Raw genomic sequence first — 27368 nt, 5'->3', positions numbered from 1 at the left:
CCCTCTATCCCCTAAGAAAGTTGATTCTCTATAATCAATTACTTTATAAGCACCTTTTTTTTATCCTATTTGATAAAGTCTTCGAAACTATTTTATACATGGAACCGACAAGAGAAATTGGCCTAAAATCATTTAAGTTCTTAGGGTTATTCACATTAGGGATCAATAATATAAACATAGTATTTGTCCCCCTTGGCCAACCCCTACCATTTGCAAAATCTTGTCTTGCATTCACAATATCACCTTAATCACAAATGGTTTTTAGAAAACCATAAAGGTAATGTACATTCAGTCAACTATAATATGGACCTTCTTAAACCATGGATTACCCATGGATGGTCTGACTTACAAAAATTTTATGATTTCAAAGGAAACCATCATATTCTTTTTCGATATGTAGCCAACTCTTATTTTTATATTACTTCGTTTAAAAGACACTCCGCACCATCTACAATCACAACATACATAAATAGTCTAAAGAGGAATGAACCTGTTTTCGATGGTCCATACCATCATTTTGAAGTAACACTAGCTCCTCTAAACTTTTCAATCAACTCATTTGGTGATTTCCCCTTTATTTATTTTTTATTTAAGATTTTTTTTTTAAAAATTATATTCGATCTAAATTACGTTAATTTTACCTTATAGGATTTGCATCCTCCATATCCGACTTATATATGCAGTTGAAATTTGAAATTTATTAACCTCCATGACCATCTCAAATTTGAAAAGTGTAAAATAGTGAAAGAAAATGGATAAATAAATCAACAAAATTTGGAGATTGATGAAACAATATCTATGTATGAGTCAACGAACCAAATAACTAAATTCGAGTTATTCTCTTTTATGAGGAATGATTTTTAGATTATTATTTCTTACTTTTCTTAATTTTTGTATCATTTTGTTGAAATTTAAACAATAATTTTCTTAAATTTCGGTCTCAGTTGTTGAAACCGGAATAATTTATGTTTACGCTTAATATTTATGATTTCTTTATCTTATTTTTATTATATTTAGTTTATTTTATTCACATATAATAAATATTTATTTTTATAAATTTTATACTGCTTTATCTTTTGTAACATACCATTTTTCAAAATTTTATCAATTTCATAGTTATTAATTTCAGTTACTGTTCTTTCATGTAATTTTGATTTTCTTCTTAATGTTTTAAATTATTAATCATTCTAGAACTTGTACTGTGTTTTATAATACCAAAATTATAATTTTTTATATTTTTGATAATATTATAATTTAAAATTGAGATTTGTTAAAATCCACTTAAGTGGCAGGGGTCACTAATAGTATATTAGTACATTATCAAGAGACAGAAACTCAATGGAAACAACCTCTACAACTTTTTTATGATAATAAAATATAATGAATACAATTATTCTTTTATATATCTATTATTGCAGTAAAAAAAATTAATAAAATATAAAAATAAAATTATAATAAAATAAGATAAGAAAATAATAATTTGCTAACAAAAAATTATTTATCAAACTAAAAAAAATTGTATGTCATTTTCTTATTTGTATGTTTTAAACAAATATACATACATAGTGCTAGGTAAAATAAGAGTTTAATTTTTATAATTACTTGTAACAATATTTAAATTATTTATATTTATCAATAAAGAAGATGTTGTTTTGTTACTATTTTTGGTGTATATAATTGACTATTAATTTTATTCTTATTAATATAACTTATTTTATTATTTTATTTTTAAGTTTTATAATTGTTTTTCTAAGTCAATTAACTATTTATAATAAAATTATAAAAATTATTTATTTAATAATTTTTTGTAAATATAACTTTTTATAATAATTATATATTTTATAATAATCACAATTAAAATAATTTTTTATCATAAAAAAGTGAAGTAAGTTTCCACTAGTTATTAATAAGTATTATTATTTAGTTGTTTAATTTAATAAATAAGAACATTTATTTTAATCATAAGTAAGAATAAAAGTGTAAATAAAAAATAAAAATGTATCACTTATATTATTACTACCAAAAAGACACATATATTTCTAAATATGTATTCATATTTTTATTGTATTAAAAAAATATAAATATATATTTTCGTAAAAACATATTAAAAATGTTAAAAAATAAAGTTAATATATATATATATATAATATTTGTGTGATAAGAAAAGTTATTTAGTTATTTTAAAATAAAGAAACATTACTTAATTACTTATTTTATTAAAAAATATTTTTTTAGTTATTAAAGTATAAAATGGTTTAATTAAAAAATAATATTAAAATAAGTTAAGAAAAATGTATTTTTTTAAGTATTGTTTTCTATGTAAAGAAGTTATTTAACTATTTTAAAATAGAGAGATTTGCTAAGTATTATTTTATTAAATAAATATTTTTATTAATTGTTATAGAATAATAAATAAGTTATCATAATTTTAGAGATAAATTTGTAAGAAAATATATAAATGAAATAAATAAGTACCAAAGTGTATCTTATCTGTTGTTAATGATTACAGGTAAATAAATAAATAAATAAGAGGAAGAAATGGACTGTAATAACCCTTTTCAATGGTTTTGTTCTTACAATGAAAATGTAAAATCCTATTTAAGCCAAAGCAACTTCTGGTAGTAACCCTAGATTCACTAAGCCACACTCTTGCCTCATTCTTCATTTTCCTTTTTCCATTTCCATTTCTAAAACCCTTTCATTTTTCACCCATTCTTCTGAACTGCATCATCTTCAAACCTTCTCACTGTGAGGTACTTCAAACTCCATCAATTTCTGAACTTTTCATCTGGGTCTTTCTTTTCTCTTTCACGGCCTAATTGGATGTATGTTTGCCTTTTGTTTCTTTTCATCGTTTTGTCCCGTTTCATTTGTATCTTTCAGAGATTACAGACAGAGGGACTAAAGGGTTGTGCTGCCATGTCGGACGACGAAAGGGAGGAGAAGGAGTTGGATCTTTCTTCTGCCGAAGTGGTAACCAAATACAAGACTGCTGCTGAGATTGTTAACAGTGTGTTTCTCACTCTCTCGATGTCTTTTGTTGTCTCAAGTTCTTTCTGGGTTCTTGTTTTTTTTCTACATTGGACACACTCTCCTCTACAGTGTGTTCTTGACTCTCTTAATGTCTTTGGGTTATAAATTCTATCTAGGATTTTGGTATTTCATAGATTGGATACAATTTTTCTTTTGGGAACTGGGCTGAACCTCAAATTGTTTTATATTTACATATCTGGTTTATAGTAAATTTTGATGTTTTGTGTGATTGTCTTTGATTTACAGAGGCCTTGAAGCTTGTTATTTCTGAATGTAAACCTAAGGCTAAGGTTGTGGACATTTGTGAGAAAGGGGATTCATATATTAGAGAGTAAGCTTGTTTTTATGTTTATACAATGGAGAATTGTTTCTGATTTTTAACATGTGTACATGTAATGACTTCTTTTTTGCTTTTTAGAATTTTGCTAATAGGGTTTGTTTCGTGTCTTTATTGACAAACTGGAAATGTTTACAAGAATGTGAAGAGAAAGATTGAGAGAGGCATTGCTTTTCCTACATGTTTATCAGTAAACAACGTGATTTGCCATTTCTCTCCACTAGCCAGTGATGAGGCAGTGTTGGAAGAAGGTGATATATTGAAAATGTAAGATTTTCAGTGCATGAATATGTTATCTGTGGTGGGAGAATGGAGTCTGTGGTTTTTGCATTTACTTGGAAGTTGATGGTTGTTCCTTTGTTTGGTTTTGCAGTGATATGGCTTGTCATATAGATGGTTTCATTGCTGCTGTGGCTCACACCCATGTACTTCAGGAAGGTCCTATCACAGGTAGGGCAGCAGATGTCATTGCTGCTGCAAATACTGCTGCAGAGGTGGCCTTGAGGCTTGTCAGACCAGGAAAGAAGGTAGTCAATTGTAACTGGTTTTTACTTTAGTTGCATTTTTGTAATGGGTTGATTTGGATTTTACTAAATGTTACCTTTCTTGAGTGTACCTTTTGTTGATAGCTGTAAATCAAGTGACATGTAAGCATTTCAGCATAGTAAAATTGGAGAGAAATTAGTTTGGTTCATGTGTATTATTTGAAGCGGCATAGTAAAATTGGAGAGAAATTAGTTTGGTTCATGTGTATTATTTGAAGCGATTTTATTCCTCTAATGTGTGGCCTGTTGATTTTGATCTCTAAATGATGCAAACTATTATGAGCTATGGATAAACTCCGATGAAGCTTAATTGTCATAGTTACACTGATAGAGGTCATTTAGGGTTAATCTTCTGTGGTCTTGCCAATTGATTACATTGCTCATCTTTGAAACTCCTCTTGGCTGTACTGTGTTGTGTATTCTGCATGATTAATTCTATCTTGGACTTGCATCAAAGACTTGATTTTTGTTCTGATAGAAAATGTTGCTTAAAAAGTTCTGCTTTATATCTCTCTGATTTCTGTCAAGTTTTACATGCTCTCTCAAAACTATCCTAACTTGGTTTTTTTTGTGGTAGTTTGATCAAATTTTCTCTGTATGATGAAGAAATAATAGGCTATGGATGAACTCCAATGAAGCTTGTTTTTGTCATAGTTACACTGATAGAGAATTGTTGATTTTTTATCCATTGTTACGTTATTTTACCTGCATGTTGAATCTTATCATGCACTTTCAGCAAATACTTGTGTGCTTTTTAAATTAATTTTTATTCTGATGAAATTTTGGAAAAATTATAAATTTGATTTCGTTTTTCTTTTCAAATCCCCTTGTACAACTATCTTGTTATGATCCATAATAATATTGGATTTTGAAGATATGAACGGATCTCTATTTGATGAAAAAAATAATAGGCTATGGATTAACTCCAATGATGCCTGTTTCTGTCATAGTTACACTGATAGAGAGAATAGTTCGTCCTCTGTTCTATATATGCCCGATTGATTATCACTATTTGCATTTTGAATGCCTAGTCCACAAGGAAATAAAATGTTCAATCAAGGTTGTTTCATCATATGCTTTCTCAAGTTATTTTGGGCATTTTTAGATGTTGACTATGATTGTATATTAAGGGTTTATGGTATCCTTTACCTCATAATCTCTTCATATACTTTTTATATTACTGTAATTGTCTCTTGTTTAGGCTTCATGAATGTATATATCAAGATAAAACATTTGTAGCAAATTAATTATAATTAAGGCAACTTTCCCAAAGTGATCAGTACCATATTGGTTTCCTCTTTTCCCTGTTAATGATACTAGAATTGGCTTAAAATTGTTTCATGGTTGTGCTGATCTATACCGTCAATGCACTTGTCTTGTATAGCCAACATACTATGTATTAAATCCATTACTTATCCTTTACCTGTCTGATAATCCCTTGTCAATACCGTCAATGCACTTGTCTAGAATTGGCTGAAATTTTTTTCATGGTTGTTCTGATGTTAATGTAGTTCGCCTCTCTTAGCTTTATTAGTGTTTATCTAGATTCTAATGTTATTCTAGTTTGCCTCTCTTGTTAGCTTTATTAGTGTTTATCTAGATTATAATGTTACTGTAGATTGCCTCTCTTTTTAGCCTTGCCAGTATATGCATTGATTCTGATATTTGTATCAAATGTTAAAAGCTATAATTAAGCTACTTTGCCGAGGTGGTCATACCATATTGGTTTCCTCTTTTCCCTGTTGCCGATACTAGAATTGGTTGAAAATAGTTTTTAGTTGTGCTGATTTATATAGTCAGTACACTTAGTGTAGCCAACATAATTCTGTTAAAACCGTTACCTGTGTATAATCCGTAGCATGCATTTTAATGCTACTATTGCTTGCCTCTCTTTGTAGTCTTTTATGTGTATATTTGTAGTAAGTATGTAAAGCTATACTAAAGGCAACTTTGCCGAGGTAATCAGTACTATATTGGTTTCCTCTTTTCCCTGTTGCCTATACTAGACTTGGCTAAAAAAGATTTCACAGTTGTGCTGATTTAACAAGTCAGTTCACTTGTCTAGTATAGCCAAACATAATTCTCTTTTTTTAAACCATTACTTATCACTTATATTGGTAGAACTAGAAAAGTGGTAAACATTACCATATTCAAACCATTAGTTTAGTTCAATTATTTTTCATGCAATGCATACTTTTTTTTATAAAACCTTTAGATTAAGGAAAACTTTGCTTCAATGATTAATAACTAAGGAAAAATAAGCTTGGAATACTGCTTTCCTATTATTGTCAGCATGCTTGGCTATTTTAACTAGCATAGTATTGATATTAATGTGAATACATCAATGACCTTCATTTTTTTTTACAGAACAAGGATGTTTCTGAAGCAATTCAAAAAGTTGCTGCTGCCTATGACTGTAAAATTGTTGAGGGTGTTCTTAGTCACCAAATGAAGCAGTTTGTTATTGATGGGAATAAAGTTGTGCTTAGTTTGTCTAATCCGGAGACTAGGGTTGACGAAGCAGAGTTTGAGGAGAATGAAGTTTATGCTATAGATATAGTAACAAGCACAGGGGATGGCAAGGTAGGATAATTATATGAACATATTAGCTTGTATGATAAATCAAATGCATGATAAAGTGAATTTTTGTTCTCTTGCAGCCTAAGTTGTTGGATGAGAAGCAGACAACTATTTACAAGAGGGCTGTTGACAAGAGTTATCATCTGAAGATGAAAGCTTCTAGGTTTATTTTTAGTGACATAAGTCAAAAATTTCCAATCATGCCATTCTCTGCTAGGTAACCTGACTACTTTCATGTTTTAATACTGTCTCTGTTGGTGTTCTAATTCTGATTCTCTTCATTAAAAGTTAATTTGTTTTTTAATAGGGCTTTGGAAGAGAAAAGAGCTCGTCTGGGTTTAGTGGAATGTGTTAACCATGAGCTCTTGCAGCCATATCCCGTTCTGCACGAAAAGCCTGGTAACATTCCTTTGGCAAGTAGCATAACTAGATAACCAAGTGGTCATTTATTTTAAGCCTCTTCATGCATTATTTTGTTTGTTTTTCAGGTGATTATGTAGCACACATCAAATTCACAGTCTTGTTAATGCCAAATGGGTCGGATCGAGTCACATCTCATCCACTTCAAGAATTGCAGCCTACAAAAGCAATTGATGATCCTGATATCAAGGCCTGGTTAGCATTGGGCACAAAAACAAAAAAGAAAGGTGGTGGAAAGAAGAAAAAAGGTAGGGGGAAGAGCTTGTTGATGTTCTGTTATACCGTGTTTTGCGTCCTGCTTTTATGTTATTGAATGGCTCAACAAATAACAATGCTTGGTTGTTTGCACAGGTAAGAAAGGCGACAAGGTAGATGAGTCAGTTGAAGCTGAGCCGATGGACTCAACGAATGGGGCTACTCCGCAAGATTAAGTTAACCCAAATCCTCTTCGGAAACAATGAAAGAAGATTTTCATTTTCGACCTCCTCTTTCAATTTTGGTACATTGTTCACCAAATTGTATTGCTTGGGTATGAATCTTAGTGTAGACTTCTGACATTGATACTAACAGTAATTTTTCATGTGGACATTCTAGTTATAGGTGTGGGACTGTTTCTGAACCGGTTTGAAATGAATGTTTCGAGCTGATTTCTAAAATCAGTCCAGTTTTGAATCTTTTTGTTTGAGAAATTGTTTTTTATTTGAGTGTTCCAAAGTTGCAGCTTTTTAGATGAGTGTTTCAATGTTTTACTCGATTGAAAATAGAAAATCTAATGGTTTTGATAACGAACTAGTCTCCTCCATTAAGAAAAGAATGAGCATGTTTTTTTGAATCTCCCTTGTAATTTCCATGTTTTTATTGTATTTAATTTAATTATAATTTAAAAGTACTTTCAAGAAATCTTATTTGGTTCTAATTTAACATATATTATATTTATGTAACTAAAAGGAACAAACTTAGCTTTAGATAGCAATTGAAGTACTAGAAGTGATCCATTCAGATGAAAAAATCCAATTGAAGTACTAGAAGTGATCCATTCAGATGAAAAATCCAAGAACAAAATGAGTTTCGCTTAGAGGAATAAATAGGGTTTAAAGGTTCGATAAAAATTAAATTTACAGGTATAATTATTAAAATTTTATGTCATGCAGTAATAGACTTAAAGAATGTGACCTACTTCCACATACTTATTTTGGGTCAAAAATTAATTATGATATCAAATTATCTTAAATAGCTTTGAAATTGATAAAAAATAGTTATGTTAAAAAAATTAATTTATTAGGGATTTTTTGCATATCTTTTATCTGAAATATGAGAAGCCAATCGCTCTTTATTTAACAATTATCTTTAAATTTAACTTTTTTTTTTCTAAAAGCTTTTTATTATGAAAGGGTTGGTTGAGTCGCAACGGAAACCAAGATTGACAGATTCCATCACAAACCAGCTAGTGGTATATCTAAGTCCATCACAACCCATTGATGATGCCTACTGTGGAGTATCTATCATTTTGATAGTGCACTACGAACACACAGTTAACCATCAGTGAAACGAACGCACGTATCAATCACACTACGAGCTTTAGATGGTTACTATTCATTAGACACGTATCAGTCACAAAAAATGAACAGTAACCATCTGTGAAATATCTGTCACTGGTTATGCATAATTTATTGTCGATCATGCATACATCGCAGTTGCAACAAATGAACAATGGACTGTGAAGGGTCTTTATTGAAGATACACACAGTTGGATGAGATGAACAGGCACATACAATCAATGTTAACATGCTCTACTCTAGTGACCGTTTACGAGGATTTTATATATCACCTTATAAACATTTCATAAACCCAAACTCACTTTTAAAGCAAGAATACATATTTTGTCATCACTTTTGAACAATCTAATAATCATTAGTAAATCCTACAATCTCTAACTTCAATGTGGAAAATCTAAACGGTTGACTCTTCGTTTGCCGAATCTAAATAACCTCGAGCGTCGTAGCGATTTTATACTATTGTTCAGATATCCCGAACTTCACTTATCATTCGATTTAACGCAACACAGTGTGTGTGTATGACATTAGCCAGGGTAAAACCTGCAATTCAAATAACTTTCGGTAAAAATTGCACTACACATCCGGATGTGTCCAAAACAACATCTACAAACATCACATTTCCTGTCATTCTGAGTAAAGTAAATGAACACTATGGACTCAATGCTGCCCCTTTCTATATATAATAAAGGAACAGCATCCTATTTACAGAGTTTCACGCTGCCAACAGGCATAGACAAATGAAAATGATTATAATCAGGGGGAAAACCATGACATGGAAACAATTATAAATAAGTGTCAAAAACCACCAACAAAGCTTCAATATCATCCTGGAAAAAAAAGAGATTGTTAACGTCAGATTCAACTACAGAAGCCATGAATTACAATCCATAATCACAGTAATTTCAATTAACATAATTTCAAGCATGAATGGGCATAGTGATTTTCATTTTGATTGCTCACTGAAATGTCTTGGTTCAGATAAACTACAATGGGCAACCAACCAGTTCATTAAGATAAAGCACCTTTTCAAATTGTTTATTACTATTATCATCGTCATGAATGCACAACTAAATGCTTCCCTTCCCAGTCTAATATGATTTACCGTCCATAAATTTATTACTGTTTTGTTAAAAAAACCTAAAACATTAGGGAATTGGTAGCTAGGGCAAATAAAATAAAATTAGTAGAAAGGAAATGTATACCCTATAAGAAGTATCAGTCTATGAACACAAAAACTGAGCCTGCACATAGCACCGCCAGATCATAAGAAGTAAATGTCAGACCCAATTATGGCATCTTTAACGCCTGCTTCAATTGTGCAAATGCAGATGGATGCATACTGCTCATTGCAGCACTAAATAATTCTCCATGAATAGCAGCACATGTTTGTAGGTTTTCTTTCACACAGTCCTCAAGAGATAGCTGATTGATCCTGTCGGAAAATTTGATCTAGTGACAACATAAATAAATGCATTACTTTCTTTGTTACTCTCACAATGTACATCTTTCGAAATGGAAATTTCATCTAGTTTTTGCAGTTCTCTAACCTGTCTTTTTCTGAATTCTTTACTAGGAATAGTGCCCTCATCAGGAGATGCGCTGGAGCTCATGTCACCACTGTTATTGACAACAGACATGAAGAACTGTGTTTTCAAAACATGACTGAATGCCCTTTCATTAAAACCAGGAATGACCCCCTTTTTAATTTTAAAAACTGAGTTTACTTTCAGAACTAAGCTTTTGCAATCATTGGTTATTGACATATAAGAGACTTGCCCCTAACAAAGCTTCAGCTATTAACAAAAAAATACATGCATGGTATTTATATTACATCCGTAGCATAAAAAATATATACCTGGACTCTTCCTCAGTTAAGTCTTCATTTCTGCCCAGAATCACACTAGTGCAAACACTGTATATCAAAACATGGGGTCAGTTACTCAATATTTGCAAACAATGAATACTATTTAAAGGTTAGTACCTCAAAATTTGATCCAGTTTGTCAAGTACTTGAGGAAGTCTTAATGTCAGAATTATTGAGAGGGCTAAACCAATTGTCTTCTTCTGGATGGAAGAAACATTATCTACCTGGAAAAATTATATGCATAAATTGAAAACAGAGGATACAACATAAATAGACCAAAATGACACTTACACATAAAACTAAATACTGAATACAAATTTAATCAGATATTGATTTTAAGAAATGTGATATCCTACAGCATATTTAAGAGGGACACAACTTCTTCAAACCATGTGCAAACACTTTGCCCCTACCCACCCCCTTCACATTGTGGTAAGTTAAAAAAGTAAACGTATCAAATGCAGCAGAGTAATGAACCTAAACTAGGCCATGATAGAGACAATGAGATTCAAATATACTTCAGATACTGATACATACATACTTGAAAATAAAATACTTTGGAAAAACTGATTCAATTCGCTTATACTGAAGCAGTACAAGAGGGTATATATAGGCACTCTACCACCCCAGAAATAATTACAATTAAAAGTGACTCTTAGTATCTATCCCTACAGCATCTTGCTAGAATAATTACAACAACTGAATATACCACCTCGTAACCCAACAAATAGATAATATCTTCTAGTGGATAAACATACATCAAAAGTCTAATAAATATAAATCATTTTAAAGTTGTGTATTTATTAAGTAATGCAACTCACAGGTTTGTCTAAGTACATACAAGACACAAATATGCAATATATTTAGAACCAAACACAGTCTCTTGAGCATAACCACACCAACCTTATCAACCCAAATGTCAACCAGACAAAGAAGTATATTTTCTTGAACTGGGATGGATGCTGTCTGAAGCAGTAGAGAAGTTGATGGATCTGATGCTAATTGGGCAAGAGAATTTGTATTCATCACTAAAAGCCTAGCAAGGATGGCAGCAGAAGATGCTTTAACAGATGTTTTAGAAGGATCGTGATCATCTCCTCCACTCAAACATATCACAATTAACTTCTGTAGAAAAAAAAAACAAAAATTCAAAGGCTTGAAACATTCTCCAGATTATGATATGGACTATGAAGCATAAGTTGATTAGCACATAGTTTTATTTATGATATCGTACAAGCTTATAACAGACATGCTTATAGAATACTTACTTGTAAAGTGCTGCTAATAAGTGGCGGCACTTCCATGGGGAAACACTGTAAAGAGGAAAAATTAAATTTAAATACTGCTTACAAGGATTTTTTAAAATATATAAGACAAGAAAGGAAAACCATCATCCAACTTATAATAAGGCCAAAAAAAGTTCACAGAAAATTCAAAATTTATTCACAAGCAGTAGAAATTATAATTCTTAAATAGGATATTCTAGTTGAGTTTCAAAAAATTTAACTACAGCTAGATTTAGTTTTGGTGGCTTGGTTTTAAAAGTTAGTTTTTTTTCTCCTAATTCATGGTTTCAAAAATAAATTAGTTGACAGAATTTCCTATGAAGTTAAAGTTAGTTTAAAGGCATGTTTGTATGGTGGTGGCGACAATGATAGTAGTGGTGCTATAGACAATAATGATGGTGGTAACAACTATGTATGACGCCAGTCGTAGTAGTAGGCCTGACGGTAGAGAAAATGGTTGTGATGGCAACGGTGGTGATGATAGGGAAACAATGGGATGGGTTACCAAAGATAACAAAAGTACTTTTTTTTAAACTAAAAATCAAATTTACAAAATCCTTTTTTCCTGGTTTTGAAATGAATGTAAAAGTGTTTTGAAATGGAGTAAAAGATCATTTCAAACTCCACTCTTGTTGAATACGTTTTGTTTTTTGAAGATTACATCTCAAAACCTAATTACGAGCAACTTTTTTTTATATGCGTCTCAATCCGACTTCTCTATCAAAAGTTATGACAGTTGGCCTTAGTTACCAAAACTTTTGTTAAGTTAAGCTATACAGCACACTTGGATGGGGTTTATTTCTAAAAGCCGAGAAAGGTGGCACTAACATAAAGAAACTTTTTTACCAAAAAAAATATATTCTTAAAAAAATGTTGGAATGATATTTTCTTATATGATTTTTAGAAGTTAGATATATATTTAAAAAATCAATTGGAATTCTTTTTTGAAATTAAAAAAAAAAACTTAAACAAATTGGTAATAGATCCATGTCTATGTGATTAAAAATAAATTATTGGTAAGCATCCTACATTATGATAATGACCCAAAACATAAAAATGCCTAAGGTCATGGAAGCTCAATGAGTTAACCAAAAGATGCTAATGAAGATAGGACCTATGAAAGAACCTAATCCAAATTCAGATACATTGAACTCAAAGCATTATTCTGTTACATTACAAGATATCAAATATCAATAATATCAATGCTATCATTGTTTACTAAACCTGTAACTCTAAACAAGAGGCATCATCATATACCAAAAGTCTCGGTAGTTCTTATTCATAATTGTTAAGTTTGAAAATTGGCATGATATGGAATGGCATACCTGTATTAAGATATCAACCACAGGAAGAACTGAAAGAAGCCCTTTGTCATTGACATTTCCAATAACTAAATCAAGAATTTTAGCAATATTTGTTGCATGCATGCTCAGAAAGTCATTTCCACCCAAAATTATGTAATCCTCAATTATGTTCACAGCAACCTGTACTTAAGATAAAGAGTATGAACATAAAAATTAAACAAAGATATTAAAATACAGTCACTGACTGCGTGTTAGGGGTGGACACTAACTAAACCAGCATGAATACGTAAAAGTAATAATGATCATAAGCCCAAATAGTTATCATTTTTTAGAAATACAACACAAAGCAGTGGGATGTCATTGGCTGAAATTTGTATACTTCCATCAAATTAAAAACTGAATGATTACACTTTCTTAAAATTGTGCTGCACAAACTTGATAGTTATCAACTTACTGGAAACCAGCTGAATGAATATTACATAGATTTTCCTTCCATATATAATAGATATTAGACTACGCTGTAAGTACCTTTATTATCTAGTACATATCCCCGAATAGTTTTCCAGTTAGTATCTCTAATCTTACAGACATAGTTCCCAATGTAACAGACTCGACTATCTTATCTGACAAATTTGTACACAAGAATCAATGATCTAAAAATTTTAGAAGGTAAGACGGAGGCAGTCTAGGGACTTAAATAAAAGGAACTTATTATCATTAATTCAAATATTATTATGTAAGTCATAGAAACACAAGTACACATAACATAGTTGTCACAATCCAGCAATCATGCTCCCTGAAAATTTTACAAGACTACTTCTAGAGCTACTAACACAATCACTATCTTTCTCTTGAATTCAGAGAACAGGAGTAGATAGTAAATAAAAAAATTATTAGAGTATGAAGCTAGTTCTAACCTGTAAATGGTCAAAATTTCTTTCAATAATCTCCACAAGGCGTGAAAAATATTGTAACAATTGAGGGACCATTGATGGTGCGTGAGAAAGTGTGGCCTCCCACAACTGAAAGGTTTGCAGTTGAATTTCATGATATATTCTCACAACAAAAGTACCATCTAGTTAGTAAAACAGAAAAACAAAAGTATTACCAGCATGCTATCTTCTAGGAGATTAAGTTCGTCTGGACTATTAATATCAATTCCATTCTCCAGAATTGGCAGCAGTATACAGTAGCAAATAGGTGACTGGTAACCAAGTGCAACCACAAAGTTTCTCAAAGCAACCAGAAGCTGTATCTGCAGCAGACTTTCACCAGAAGATTCCTCCCAAACCTTGCCACAACAAAAGCAATAGAAAGAAGACAGATCCAGTTTTGATTAGTCTGGGATTTAACTACAGCTACTCTGTTATGTCACTTGACACTTGCAGGGTAAAACCTAAGAAAAAAATAGCTATGTAAACTGATAATTAAATCCATTGAGATCAAATTTGCTTGGGTTCTATGTCAACCATGATTGATCTTATTTATCAAGTTACTACTAATACAGATTGCAATCCATGGAGACCAGAGTCGCTTCAACTCGGAGATGTAATCATATTTCATTCGCACAAAGCACACAATTTTTGCATGGCCAGGTTATCTACCTCAGTCTGTATCCTGTTTCAAAATCCCTATTTTTATTTTATTGCATTAACTCTTCTAAAAAGTCAAAGGGAAATGACCACACAAAGTCTGCCTCTTTAAAAGAAAGACCAATCTTATATTCTTTTTTTTCTATTTTTTTTTTAATGAAAGTGTGTCCAGATGTTTGCTCTACCACCCCTTTTACCTGGTTCTGATACCCAACCCACCCCCAGCCCAATGCCTTCCACCCTAGTGCTGGTCCTCTCTCTGCTGCAGTGATTTGTTAGAGTGCTGTGCTTGTCATGCCAGTATTCTGAGTGTTGTGTAGTAGGCTGTGCATGTGTAGTCCAATTATGTCTTGTGTTATTTGACTTTCAAATGCTAATGTCCAGGACATCTGTGATGTTTTGTTTCGTTAAGTGAAAAACATATGCTATATTTTATCATTGACCAAGAATTTATTGATTCAAGATGTGCTATAACCTGAGCACCAAAATAATGAGTTGTGTATTTACTCATGCCACACCAATTTTCTAGTAAAGAAACTGATTCACAACTTACTGAAAAAGAATTAATAGACAGGATATTTAAAATACAGAGCTTAGTAGACAAATAATAGACATGATATTTCTAATCTTACCTTCTGAAAAAATTGCACCAACTTATTTGCAAATGGAATGACTTCACTAACATGTCCGATAAGTATAGAGATCAAATTCAGAACCTGAACCTGAAGAAATATTTACGGAACATGAGCAACAATTCACTCATAGTACCAAATATAGTCTCAGATTATAATTTACACAGTACGTGTTTCCTCTTGTAATGCAGATAAATTTGAGTAAACTGAAAGAAAATGTAATGGGCCTGTGTAGTCAAAGGCACTTATAGAGGTTGAGGTGATGCCCTTTAGTGAGGCACACATCTCAGCTGCATTAGACAAGATGCTAGCTTTTAGCAACAAACCAATAACATAAAGATCCAAAAAGCCCATCTATCTAACTTGTCAATTAAGATGTTAAAGGGGGCCAACTGATGTTTTATCCCTGCTGGCTAATCAACAAAAACATCTGTGCCAGATGCATGGATCGAGTGATGTCATTGGGATCAACCAAAAAACCATTTTTTAGCAAAACTAATATCTAGTTTGGTATAACAAGGACTACCAGAAAACAAGCTAAAGAGAAATGGAACAAACTTAATGTGATTTACCCTAAATTGAACTATGAGTTACTACATCCATCCAAGGGCAAGGCAAAGAAAGTTCGCTATTATTAATGCACATTTTAAGGAAATAGGCACTTAGCACACAACTGTAATCCCAATAGACCCAATTCCTCACTGTTGCTGAGGTTTTACAACCTTAGATAGTAAGAGATTTATTATACTACACAACCCTCTCCTTCCACCTCAAACGTCCTTGAAAATTGCTTGTCAGATTACACTGCAGGTTATTTGGGTGGTGTCACATTACAGGCTAGGTCCATGAATTTTAAACTCCCAACCAAGGAGAATTATTCCCTTCGGTACCACCCTGCATTTCACCTTTTCAAACAGTGACTAAGAATTTTTTTCCATCAAAAAGGAAGAAGTTGCCTAGAAGTAGTTTTTACCTTTGAATCAAATTCCTGAACTTCCTCAAACAACTTAAAACACGAGTCCCAACAGATAGGGAGAAGATCCACAAACTCCCTTTCTGAAAAGTTTGCATCCTCAATATGTAAGCATAGGGATCGACATGCTGCCAGCTAAAAAATTATATGCACATGGTTAGTTTGAAACAAGATAGAAGAGAAACATATATGTGTATATATATATATATATATATGCTCAACTAACAGGGAAACATTAGTTATGGCAGTAGGAATACGTGTCTGCCTAACATACCTGGACCGACAAATCTTTACCCTGCAACAATCTGATTAAAGCACAGTATACAGGCCTTTTCGTATCATCTTTGATCTGTGAAGGATAGAAAATACATAAGAAAGTGAATACAAATGACTTTTCCTAAATTGAAGGTTTAGATGGATTAAGATAATGAGTTATTTTACTATCATAAAACCTTACTATACCAACATAGAAATTATTTAACCTGTCTAGGTTTTGAATTTCACAACAGTTGGAACACGAAAGAAACTAAGAAAGCTTCTCATCAAATCTTTTGAGTAAATTTACAATGGAAACTTAGTTCATCAACAAATTAACTCAATAAATTGTATACCTCAGAAACCCACTGCCCCAAAATTATAGCAACTTTACGATGAATGATACGCTGATTTGGATGTTCATTTGAGAGCTCAAGTGATAAAGCACCATTAAACCTGCAAACAAATGGTTTAGAAGGAAAAGACAGAGTACTTTTAAATCCAGTGACATCCTACCAAAAGAAGGGTCTAACATAAAAAATTGTTTAAATAGACTTTGAAATACGCTGTGTCATTGAAGAAACAGAAATGTGAACCATCAAATAAGATAACTAACTCTAATAACTCTTGGCAGGTTACAGTGCCTCATAGCACTCCTTGTGTTATGCTTAGATCTGATTGACACTGGCTTATTTATCTTTCCACCGTGCAGCTGAGATTATCTAGGAACAAACTTGCTTTTAGTGAGAATGAGATTGGTATATCCTAATTTGTTTGATTAGTTTCTACAAATATGTCATCAAGGCTTTGAAATGGGAAATAACCAGTTGTGGCAATGCGCTCTATATCACACCTTCCAGTATCAGTTCAAAAGGAATGGCCACATCTTCAAGGGCATATCTGCACCTCTGATTTTGTTATGGGATATAACTGTTTTCATGGTGTTTAGCAAATGGACATTTTAGCAGAATTGCATTCCAAACAAAGGCCCAAAAGCTCTCCAACACTGACCAACTTTTTGTCTCTATTTTTCCTCTTTGTTTTGTGTTTGCCCTCTGACCGTATATACAATGCAATTTAAGTAGTAATACGCATTTCGGTTGGAAAATGCTCCTAGGTGTTTGATGTAGTATAAGCAAAATCAATGAATAGTAACCCATCACAGGAGGAAACTTTGTGCAAAGTTCCATCACCAGTAATGGGTGGCTCCATGATTTCTTGAGTAGAAATTTGTATTAGCAAAAATTCTAGACACAACAACCCTAATGATCTTCAATATTTTAGGAATAAGATTGACCTAAGGATAACTTAGTAAATAAAGTATAGTAGCTTTGAACTTACCAGTCTTTAAAGCTCAGGTAGTTTGAGAGTTCATAATAAACATAAGCAGTAGCACCATAAGCAGCATCTTTGAGAAGCAAAGCAGGAGTAATTTCCGTCACAGAAGTTGGACAATTATTCATACTCTCTCGTAGAAGAGAAACTACAACAGGACCCAGCAACTAAAAGTAACAGTCACAACATCAACGTTAATCTATAGTCAACATAGCCAATGATTGAAATATTTCAACAACAGAAAATACAAGATAACCTGTGATGCATAATTGGCACCTACTTGGCTATTAGTTTCAAACAATACAATGTACAATGCTTCAGCGCATGGCCTCAATTTTTCTGTCCACTGAACCATATCCTGCTCATGGTGAAAAGACTCAGGGTTACGATACCACTCTTCCATATCACTTGCTGTCAGAACAAAATACCTGTTCGAAGATAAAGGCGCTGTTTAGGCTGGCAATAGAATTAATGATCATAATGAGAAATATCACTTTTACTCAAACAAATACAATTATAAAGCCAATAACAGTAGCTTATCACCTCCAAAAAAAAAATTTAAAAATAGAGAAGTTAAATTTTCTCTCTCATAAGTTCTAATAGAATATCAAAACCTATATTTATTAACCACTTAAGATATCACCCACAGAAAGGCGTCAAAACAGGTTCAAGCCTGTGGGTCAACCTGGCCCACCACAGGTTCAGGCCAGAAATGCTAATATTTTACAATGGGTCAAAAATTTGGACCAAGTCCACCTACAACCCGGGATGACCCACCAACCCACCTAAAAACATTACCTAATTACAATATAATGTTAAATTATAACTTTAATTCTTTAATTCACCATGTATCATGTGAGAACTTGGAAAACTTGAATTTGAGAGACAAGTAATGTTAAAACTAGGAAAACATGAAGTTAAGGAGGACTAAGGAGTGAGGTGGAGTTACATTTTTTTTATTCATTATGTTTATGTATTATATGCAATCTTTAATTCTTAATTATGAAGTTTTAATTTTCATGTATAATGTTTTGTTAAATATATAAAACAGTTTTGTTAAATATATAAAACATTAAAATAAGAGAATTGTTTAATTTTTGTTTTAAATAATTATTAAAAAATAGGTTAGACTGATCCATTTAACCCATAACGTCTGAACCGGGCCTTTTTCAGATTCTGTTTACAAGATGGGTCAAGTCCACGGGCCAGACTAGCTCGTGTTGACAGCTATACACGTCAGTCAAAGGCGTACAAACAGACAGCCATGAGTATATACACAAATGACACAGAAAAATCCATTATCTTACTTGCTATCACAGATTTTTCATAACTTGAAGTTCAAAAGCAACAACTTTGTTTTTGCAATGCAAATTACCACTTTTATGCCTCAATATAAACATTCTAGGAAGCAGTAGGGTATAAATACAGTTTCAGTAGATTTCAAATGTTTTATTTGAGTATATTTAATATAATGCTTATATGATCTCTCATACTTAATTTGAGAAATTTTATCCTAAAAGCCCTTCTGTAACTTAGAACCACAGCTGATTTCCTAAATATGTTTAGCTTTGTCGACTGGACACCGTGCAATTAAGGCACAATACCACTCAATGTAGACAAAAATATGCAATCTGTGAAAAAGAATGACTACTAAACAAGGTATCACTTTTGACTGTTTTGGAGAAACCAAAAGGCACTGAACAACTATTTTCCTTTAATTTAACTCTAATTTGCATAAAACGTAACATTTATAAACACATAGCATATCCTTATGTCTCACTCAGCTGAGAAAACAAAACAAATACAAGTAAACTAAGCAAGCCAAGAAGTGGTTGGAAAGTGAATACCTTGATATCAATACATTACACAAGTGGACTATCCTTTCAGTGGGGAGAAGGGAAGTTAAAATACCACCAACTGCACTGGACATACTTTTCTTCATCAGCTCCATAGTAACTCCATTTTCATCCATCACCCTACCTGTAAGACTTGGCTTGTACTCCTTACATTCCAGAATATTTTTAATCATCACCATACACTGAATGAGAAATTGCTCAAACGACAATAGATATGGCTCAGGATCTGTTATCCTATTCAAACAGAAGTCCATGACAGAAGAAAGCACAAATTTATCACCAAATGAGTAAGGATGTCTTCCCTGAAAGGCAACTAAAATTTTCATCAATTTGGTGCATGCCCTCTTTACGAAGTCCCAAAATTTAGGATACTGCTTTGGAAAAGAAGAATCTGCAAACATAAATGTCTTGTAAGATTAAAAACAAAGTAACATTTTATGCACAATAAAAGGCACAGAAAGCAGCCATTGCAGATTGTACTGTGAGGAGGTGTTAGGGCACACCCTCCAATTAAGGTCCATGACAGGAGAAATAAGGGAGAGAGAAATACAGCTATTTGATTTTGTTAGTGGTTTTATGGCTGTTATGTTGGGAAGCTGTGTATATAAGTGTTGCGGGTTTTGGGAGGAAGGTAGAGAGAAAAAGATTTGTGTTTTTAGTAGAAGGTTCTGGACTCTCGAAGTGCCAGAGTTATATGTGTAAACTTTCTGTACATTGCAAGTGTAATACAACAAAATCTTTTGCTCCTTTAGGGAGTTTCTTATCTTTCGAGTTTTCTAATCCAGTTTCTATAAACTGGTACAAGAGCGCGCTCTAGGCTTTGTGGGTGTTAGTTATACAAAAATGATGGAATTAAAAAGAGAAGCTTTGGAGGGAAGTTTAGCCGTTGGGTTAACATTACCTGAAGGCTTTGAAGAAAAATAGGAGGCAAGACTGTCTCGTATGGATGCAAATTGGAAGCATGATTTGCTTCGCACTTGCCTTGGGCTAAGTTTTGGTTCAACACAAACTACAATGTCTATACTCAAATGCAATGTTGTCAAACTCATAATCGTAAGAGGATCAAAAAGGAGATAAAAGATCGTAACTCGACTCGTAAGAGTTACTAACAGTGTTATCGATATCGGATAACGGAAAATATCAGAGACCCCAAAAACCTGTTAAGAAGTTATAATGCAAACCATAATGGGTTATGATGGAAGCATTGCGGTCAAAAGAAATACAATATATACGTATAGATAACTTAAAGAAAAGATTAAAAGTCGGTGTGAATTAGAATTATTAGGGTGCAACACTAATAATATTTTAAATCAGCCAAGAAAGGCCCAAATAAACCTTATTTAATTAGGGTTTTAAATTTATATTGTTGTTCACGCCCTCCTGTAGAACACTTCTCCAATGACTTAATTTGAATAGTTACGGTTACAATGGGCTGGATATTAAAAATGGGCCAAGTAAGACCCAAATGTTTGAATTAGGTTTTTTTGAAATTAGGGTTTTATTTATGGGCAGCACCTCCTTCACTTTCATGTGCCGAACACGACACCCAACATCCCATCTAATTTCTTCATTTTCTGCCATCGTCACAGCCTCAACGGAGCGCATGTCGTCACCGCACAAGATCATTGAACCTTGCACGCCGCTGAAAACCTCATTTTCTCTGCCTTTTTCACTAACGACATGTGAGTTTTAATTAGAGCAACCAAGTTCCATTTTTTTGGCCAAAAATGGCCGCACACGAGTCATGATCAAGGATTGACAACCTCTGCCGATCCACTGAGCTACACGGCACCTCACTTTGATCCCGATCCGTCAGCCGAGTCACCTCGCTTGGCCCTCCAAACTTGTTGACTTCTGCGAGCATACAAGTAAACTCGCTATCTTGACAACATTGCTCAAATGTCCCCTTTTAAAGCTCTTTATGGTCAAAACCCTCCCCCTTTGTCAAGAGGGACTATTGTTCCTTCTCGAGTTGAAGAAATAAATTATCTCACTTTCCAACAAGACTCTTCACTGAAAGAGTTATGGGAGAACTTGCAAAATGCCCAAATCAAATCAAAAGGTATGTTGATATTCATCGTCGGGATGTTCAACTAAAAGTGGGTGAATCGGATATCTCAAGTTGCAACCATGTAGAATGAGATCCTTAGCTAAAAAGGTGAATGAAAAGTTAAGTCCCCATTATTACGGTCCCCACAAAATTCTCGCTAAGATTGGAGTTATGGCATGCCAAATGGAACTGCAACTATGTTCTAAGATTCATTCAGTTTTTCATATGGTTCTTTTAGAGAAGGTTATATATCCTACACAGAAATCTCAACCCCGCCCTGAAGGATTAACGGACAAACTTGAGTTGACTTTGCCGCTAGAAGTCGTGTTGGATTACTGAGTCAATAAGGGAGGACACTAAGAATTAAAGTCAAATGGAAGCAATTACCAAAATTTTAGAGTAGTTTGGAGGAAGTTTTTATAATGGTTGAATTCCACCTTGAGGACAAGGTGAATCTTGATAGGTCAGATATTATTTAGGACATACCCTCCTATTAAGGTCTATGAAAAGGGAAATAAGGGAGAGAGAAATACAACTATTTGATTTAATTCAAGTAGCTGAAGAGTTTGTTAGTGGTTTTGTGGGTGCTATGTTAGGAAGTTTTGTATATAAGTGCTTGTGAATTTTGGGGGGAAAGTAGAGAGAAAAGGATTGCATTATTAGTAGGAGGTTCTGGACCCTCTAGTGCTAGAGTTGTATGTGTAACTTTCTGTACATTGCAAGAGTAATACAACATTGCAAGAGTAATACAACGAAGTTCTTTTGCCCCTTTGGGAATTTCTTATCTTACGAGTTTATAATACAGTTTTTACGAGGGGAGGCAATATTAGCATTTAAAGGTTTTTTTTTTTTTTAACACAACATCCACTTGCAAAAGTAAAGAGAAAACAAAAACTAATATACAACTTTAGAGGATACTGACAAATAAAGATAGATTAAGATACATAAACATGGTGACAATGATATATGTTAAATATCCAAGTCTACAAAGATTCAAGAAATGGTAGTCAGTGTATTTTCTCGTTGTGCTTTACATAAAAATCACTTTGAGGATCATTCACTCCTTATTTTATCTTTTCCTATAAATCCACTATCTATCTTGGTATTTAAATTTTTTTCTCCACTATTTATTTATTTTCTGTTTTTTGTTGACTCTTAACCATGCAATATCAACTACCAGAGTATTGCTGGTCAGCTGTCAAGGTGAATTTTCCTTTGAATTTGACTGGCATTTTCCAATAAAAAAAAGTGTGCCCAATTTCTTATCCATTTCATCCAGCCAGCATGACTATTCTTTGCAACATCATTCTCTTCCAGCTCAAGTTTAGAACATACTTCTACTGGCTCACCAACTAAATTATATCATCCAACCTCTGGCAAAAAAAATACATTAAACATCATGTCTGGGCTTGCTACTCCGACGAACAAAACATCTAATTGTGCCTAAGCACATTCAATCATAAGTTAAAGATTGTGGAGATAGAGTTCGCATACAGTAAAGATCTTCCCTTACATCTCCAAAAGTTTGTATACCAATTCAAAGAAAATCTATCCACACAATGTTGGATCATCAAAATCCCATTTCCACATTATCATTCTTCAAAACTGTAACTTGACATGCTTTTGTGTAGCACACTGAAGGCACAACTCTTCTCTAGGAACCAAACTATTTTTAATCCATTCTAAAAATGTTTATAATATAGTTATTTCTCCTAAAGTCGACATGAGGATGAAAATATATACACCAAAAATAGAAGCCTCACAGTATGGAAGGAGTGATTGAATGGCACTCAAGAATACAGGTGCGACTTCCTTGACTGGCCGAACCTCCTACAAAATATAAGTAGAAATATAAGGCTGAATACCTTAACTTACAAACTAATTACCAGAAAAAAAATATCAAAGAGTGCTCAACTCTCAAAACACGCACTCATCATGGGGAATTAAACAGGGGATGGATAGATAATTTACCTGAAAACACTTTGAATCACTTTGAAATCCTGAAACAATTAACTGCCTCACAATCTTTGAACATAACAACCATCTCTCACATGTAAGATACAGTTCGTGAGGTTGATCTTCAGCATTTAAACTAGAGCTTTGAGAAAGAGAAGAGAAACCATGAAGTATTGTTTGCACATCACTTTGCCAAAGGCGCCAACTATAATCAAAGAAATGAGACGATATCTGCCAGACAAAATGATTGTATATTTGAATAAAATGTACTAAACAGTAATCTTATTCTATAAGAACTATGTAATCAGATGCAGAAAATAGGGGAAACAATAAAACAGAATACAACATAAACCCCAACAGAACCTATAGGATAGACCATATGTACTACGTAAGGCTAGATAATTGCCACTATTTGTGTTTAAAATAATTAAGGATGAAGTAATAAACATAAAAAAATACTGGAGTTAAATAAAACTTAAAGCGCACACATCCCCACCTTTCATTCTGGCTCTATCATTGTGAAAGAACAGTTATCTTTGGTTATGTTAGTATTGAGCAATGACAAACTTAAGTTGCCTGCAGGATCGAATGTTCTTATCCCACCTAAGACATACAATACATATCCATAAATTGGACTCCAGAACCTGGCTCTACTCAACAATACATGTCGTTTACGGATATTGCTCTTTATAAATTAAGTTTATCACCCTCTTAACAGGATGATATTAGACTTATTAAAAGATCCTCTTAGTATACCAAAGTCAACTCAAAATAATCAATTTAATGAAAATGACCCTCTAGAGGCAAGAGTCACACTCCCATGCAGATATGCCTAAAATTGAAGAACACACTAGGTTTAGTGATACACATCCCGTCCAGAACGAAAAAACAAATTAAGCTACTCCTATAGACCTTAACTACTAGATAGTTGGGACAACCTTTCAAGGGAGAGTGGCGATACTGCCTCCTCAAAAGTTTAATGTATCGAGCCATAGAGCCTTCAAATACCTACATCCAAGTTTCCAACAACTCACCAATAGGACCTCCTTGCTACCCTTGTAAGAACAAGTTAAAACATATTATGAAAAAAGTTGTGCATAGTTGTGTGATTTAGGATATGTATATCTGTATCCAAGATCTCTTCAATATGCTGACAGCAAATATGTAAACAAGGTTTTTATATAGAAGATTTTTCTTTTCTAAATAAAAAGAAAGGTAAGATTATTATTGAGGTTTGCATGTCATTTCAATAATGACTGTAGACATTTTGTAAATTTTCAATGTACAGCATAAAGGCAAGGATTTAGACAGCTGAAAGCATGAGAGAACAGAAAAAAGAATAACAGAAGGAATTGCACCTCTGCAAAGTTGCGTTGATCTGATGTAAGGCGTTTAGTGGACAGCTCCTTTAATGTCCTAAATAGAATTAAAAAGATTCGATGGGAAGCTAGAACATCTGCTGATTGAAGTTGTTGTGATAAAACCAAAAAGATGTCTGGCCTGAGGAGTCATTAAATTAGCATATCAATATATAGGACTGCTTTAAGAAGAATGTTAAAATCATAAAAATGCATACAATACAAGCCAAGCATTAAGATAGATTATGACATGTATGCAGCAAAAAACCATGCATGTTGATAATGCCTCTCAAAGAAAACTAAAAATCTATAACGCTTCTTTAGTATAAATATTAAAACTGTAATAAAAGACAACTAAGACAAATCATTGTGGAAGATAGGACTTGCTTAGGAAATAAAAAACCATTAGATAAAGCCTATCGTCATGCATGGGAGTTCATTAAGATAGACAATGAAACAAAAAGAACAATGGAAGAGAGAAATAAAAGGAGGGAGCGGATGAAATTTCCATTGCAGTATTGTAGACACTGTAAATATTCTTGAATACCAAAGAAATAAATATTAGAAAGTACCATTCTTTGGGATAATCAATACGAGCGATTTTGGAGATGAGCACTGCCAGCATCAGAGCTATCTGCATTTTTAAAATGGAGGAATTAGGAGAAGTAAATATCTAAATCCCATCATAGGTTCACAAACATAACCAATAAAAAAAATACTAGAATGCCTCCGAAAAGCAATGTAGGGCAAAGGATGACTACAATTTACCGTTCACAAAGTATCTAATTCGGAAAATATGTTGCAGTGGAGAGGTAACAACCTAGAAGTTAGAACCCATGCAAATTGAACAATATAAATCTCAACCATCACTGACAAGAATGAACATTTCTTGAACCGAAGTAACTAATGAAAGCATTCAGTTAGTAGTAACAGTAACAAGCCAACACTCTAAACACAAACATGCACAATGTTCGTCTCCGCAAAAACCAAATCAAATAGCAAGCACTATCACAGACTTACAAAACATCCACTAAAATCAAAACACCTGATCATTCTCCTCTCTCACGTACATCAACAACTTCTGCCTCAGGTGCATTTTCTCTTCATTGCTAATTCCGCTGAACAAAAACACATTAAAAATGTCACATTATCATTCACACATTGTTGCATGTAAGGTTCAGCTTGATTTTCACACGAAACACGGCTTCACCGCCCCACTATCAAAACTAAATCCAAAAAACAACCTCTTATCAGCATTTTGAATACATTTCCCCCCTTATTTATGAGCAAATAAAGCAAAAGAAACAAACACTCCTAACAACAAAAACTCAGAAGCGTTTACGAGGAATCGCGGCGGTGGCGCCAGTAGCGGTTGACGCTGTTCTTAAAATACACGGTGGCCATCATGCGTACATCCGTTTGCGACGCCAAATCTTTCGCGGTAATCACTTCCTGCAGTTCCATTCGCCAAAACCAAAACCTCAAAACGAAACAGAAAGCACAATGCAAACTTCACTAGAACCCTAGGAGAGAGAAATAGAATGTTACGAGGAGGCACGAGCAGAAGCCAGGCCTGGACTCCGATTGCGCAAGGGCGTCCTCCGCCGGAGAGCGTAGGCGGTGATCGGCGCTCATGGAATTCGCGAGCAGCGAGTACATCGCCGGCACGTCGGAGGCCGAAAGCGCCATCGGCGTCAAAGAAAATCCTTTGTCTGCGTAAGATTTGATTTGAAGTGTGAGTGAGTGAGAGAGTGAAATCGGTGTTAAGTGAAAGTAAAATTTGTTTTGTTTTGTTGTGTATTGTAGTGACTGCAAACGAAAGAGATATTTATATAGAGAGAGCAGAGGAAGGAGAATGAGGAGAAAGTGTTTGTGTTAATGTCAGAGAGAGAGAGAGAGATCGTTGAAGAGAGGGTTGTGAGAGTAGAGAGAACGTTTGGCAGAGAACAAAAAAAACGGGAGTGTGAAGGCTAATTGGGACCCACGGCGTCGTCATAAGCATTTCATTTCAGATTCAGACCAAGCAGCGTGGCTGCGCCAGCCATTTACCCCTTTTTTTTCTGCCAACTCGGATTATTGCTTTTTCTTTCTTGTTTTCTTCGGCCCATATTCCGGAGTGTGGTGGGGTGATTCATTTATACGTTGTAATTATGTACCACACCTGTGATGAAATGCACAGATCTCATACTTTATTTACATACCTGCTTACATGGATTTTTAACATAAACATGACTTTACTCACTTGAACGAATCAATTCTTGAAAAATATTAAACATGGAGTACGTAATTAGAAGATATGTCTTTTAGTTTTATGATAACATCTTTAAAGATAGATAAATAATTTGGTGGTAATTACAAGGGCGTGTTATCCAAACTCTCACGTAAGGATGTGGAACTTGAAGATTAAAAAGATAACAATTGATTTTACCATAGTGA

At 33.5% G+C, this 27368-nt stretch overlaps 2 protein-coding genes across 8 annotated transcripts; one reads left to right on the top strand and one right to left on the bottom strand.

Annotated features, from left to right (window-relative positions):
* The first annotated feature begins 2593 nt into the window (after positions 1 to 2593).
* On the top strand, positions 2594 to 7587 carry LOC137825996 (ERBB-3 BINDING PROTEIN 1). The gene is made up of 10 exons (XM_068631831.2): positions 2594 to 2753; positions 2884 to 3010; positions 3280 to 3364; positions 3488 to 3637; positions 3744 to 3897; positions 6283 to 6498; positions 6576 to 6712; positions 6803 to 6894; positions 6984 to 7163; positions 7267 to 7587. The coding sequence occupies exons 2-10, from the start codon at positions 2920 to 2922 to the stop codon at positions 7344 to 7346; spliced, it is 1185 nt and encodes a 394-aa protein (XP_068487932.1). The 5' UTR covers positions 2594 to 2753; positions 2884 to 2919; the 3' UTR covers positions 7347 to 7587.
* Positions 7588 to 8793: 1206 nt separating this feature from the next.
* LOC137823735 (ARM repeat superfamily protein) lies at positions 8794 to 27035 on the bottom strand. 7 transcript variants are annotated; one of them, XM_068628979.2, is made up of 25 exons: positions 26918 to 27035; positions 26481 to 26644; positions 26275 to 26384; positions 25978 to 26050; positions 25505 to 25566; positions 24933 to 25074; positions 23590 to 23805; positions 23382 to 23448; positions 19560 to 19959; positions 17993 to 18140; positions 17719 to 17879; positions 16734 to 16833; positions 16397 to 16471; positions 16123 to 16257; positions 15150 to 15239; positions 14034 to 14216; positions 13843 to 13947; positions 12947 to 13105; positions 11604 to 11648; positions 11239 to 11460; positions 10453 to 10559; positions 10327 to 10383; positions 10019 to 10088; positions 9674 to 9920; positions 9018 to 9298 (listed from the first exon to the last, which is right to left on the bottom strand). In XM_068628979.2, exons 2-24 carry the CDS (start codon positions 26619 to 26621, stop codon positions 9759 to 9761), a joined length of 3030 nt encoding a protein of 1009 aa, XP_068485080.1. In that variant the 5' UTR covers positions 26622 to 26644; positions 26918 to 27035; the 3' UTR covers positions 9018 to 9298; positions 9674 to 9758. The 7 variants fall into 7 exon arrangements, with proteins under 7 accessions (XP_090149836.1, XP_068485080.1, XP_068485081.1 ...); XM_068628980.2 differs by having other exon boundaries at positions 26982 to 27032; XM_090293710.1 differs by lacking the exons at positions 9018 to 9298; positions 26918 to 27035 and adding an exon at positions 8794 to 9011 and having other exon boundaries at positions 26481 to 26904.
* Between the last annotated feature and the right edge of the window lie 333 nt (positions 27036 to 27368).

Source organism: Phaseolus vulgaris, chromosome 8, assembly GCF_051622355.1.
Source record: "Phaseolus vulgaris cultivar YP4 chromosome 8, ASM5162235v1, whole genome shotgun sequence".
Classification (NCBI taxonomy): domain Eukaryota; kingdom Viridiplantae; phylum Streptophyta; class Magnoliopsida; order Fabales; family Fabaceae; genus Phaseolus; species Phaseolus vulgaris.
The sequence above is the reverse complement of the archived record's forward strand: the minus strand, read 5'-3'. Positions and strand labels throughout refer to the sequence as shown.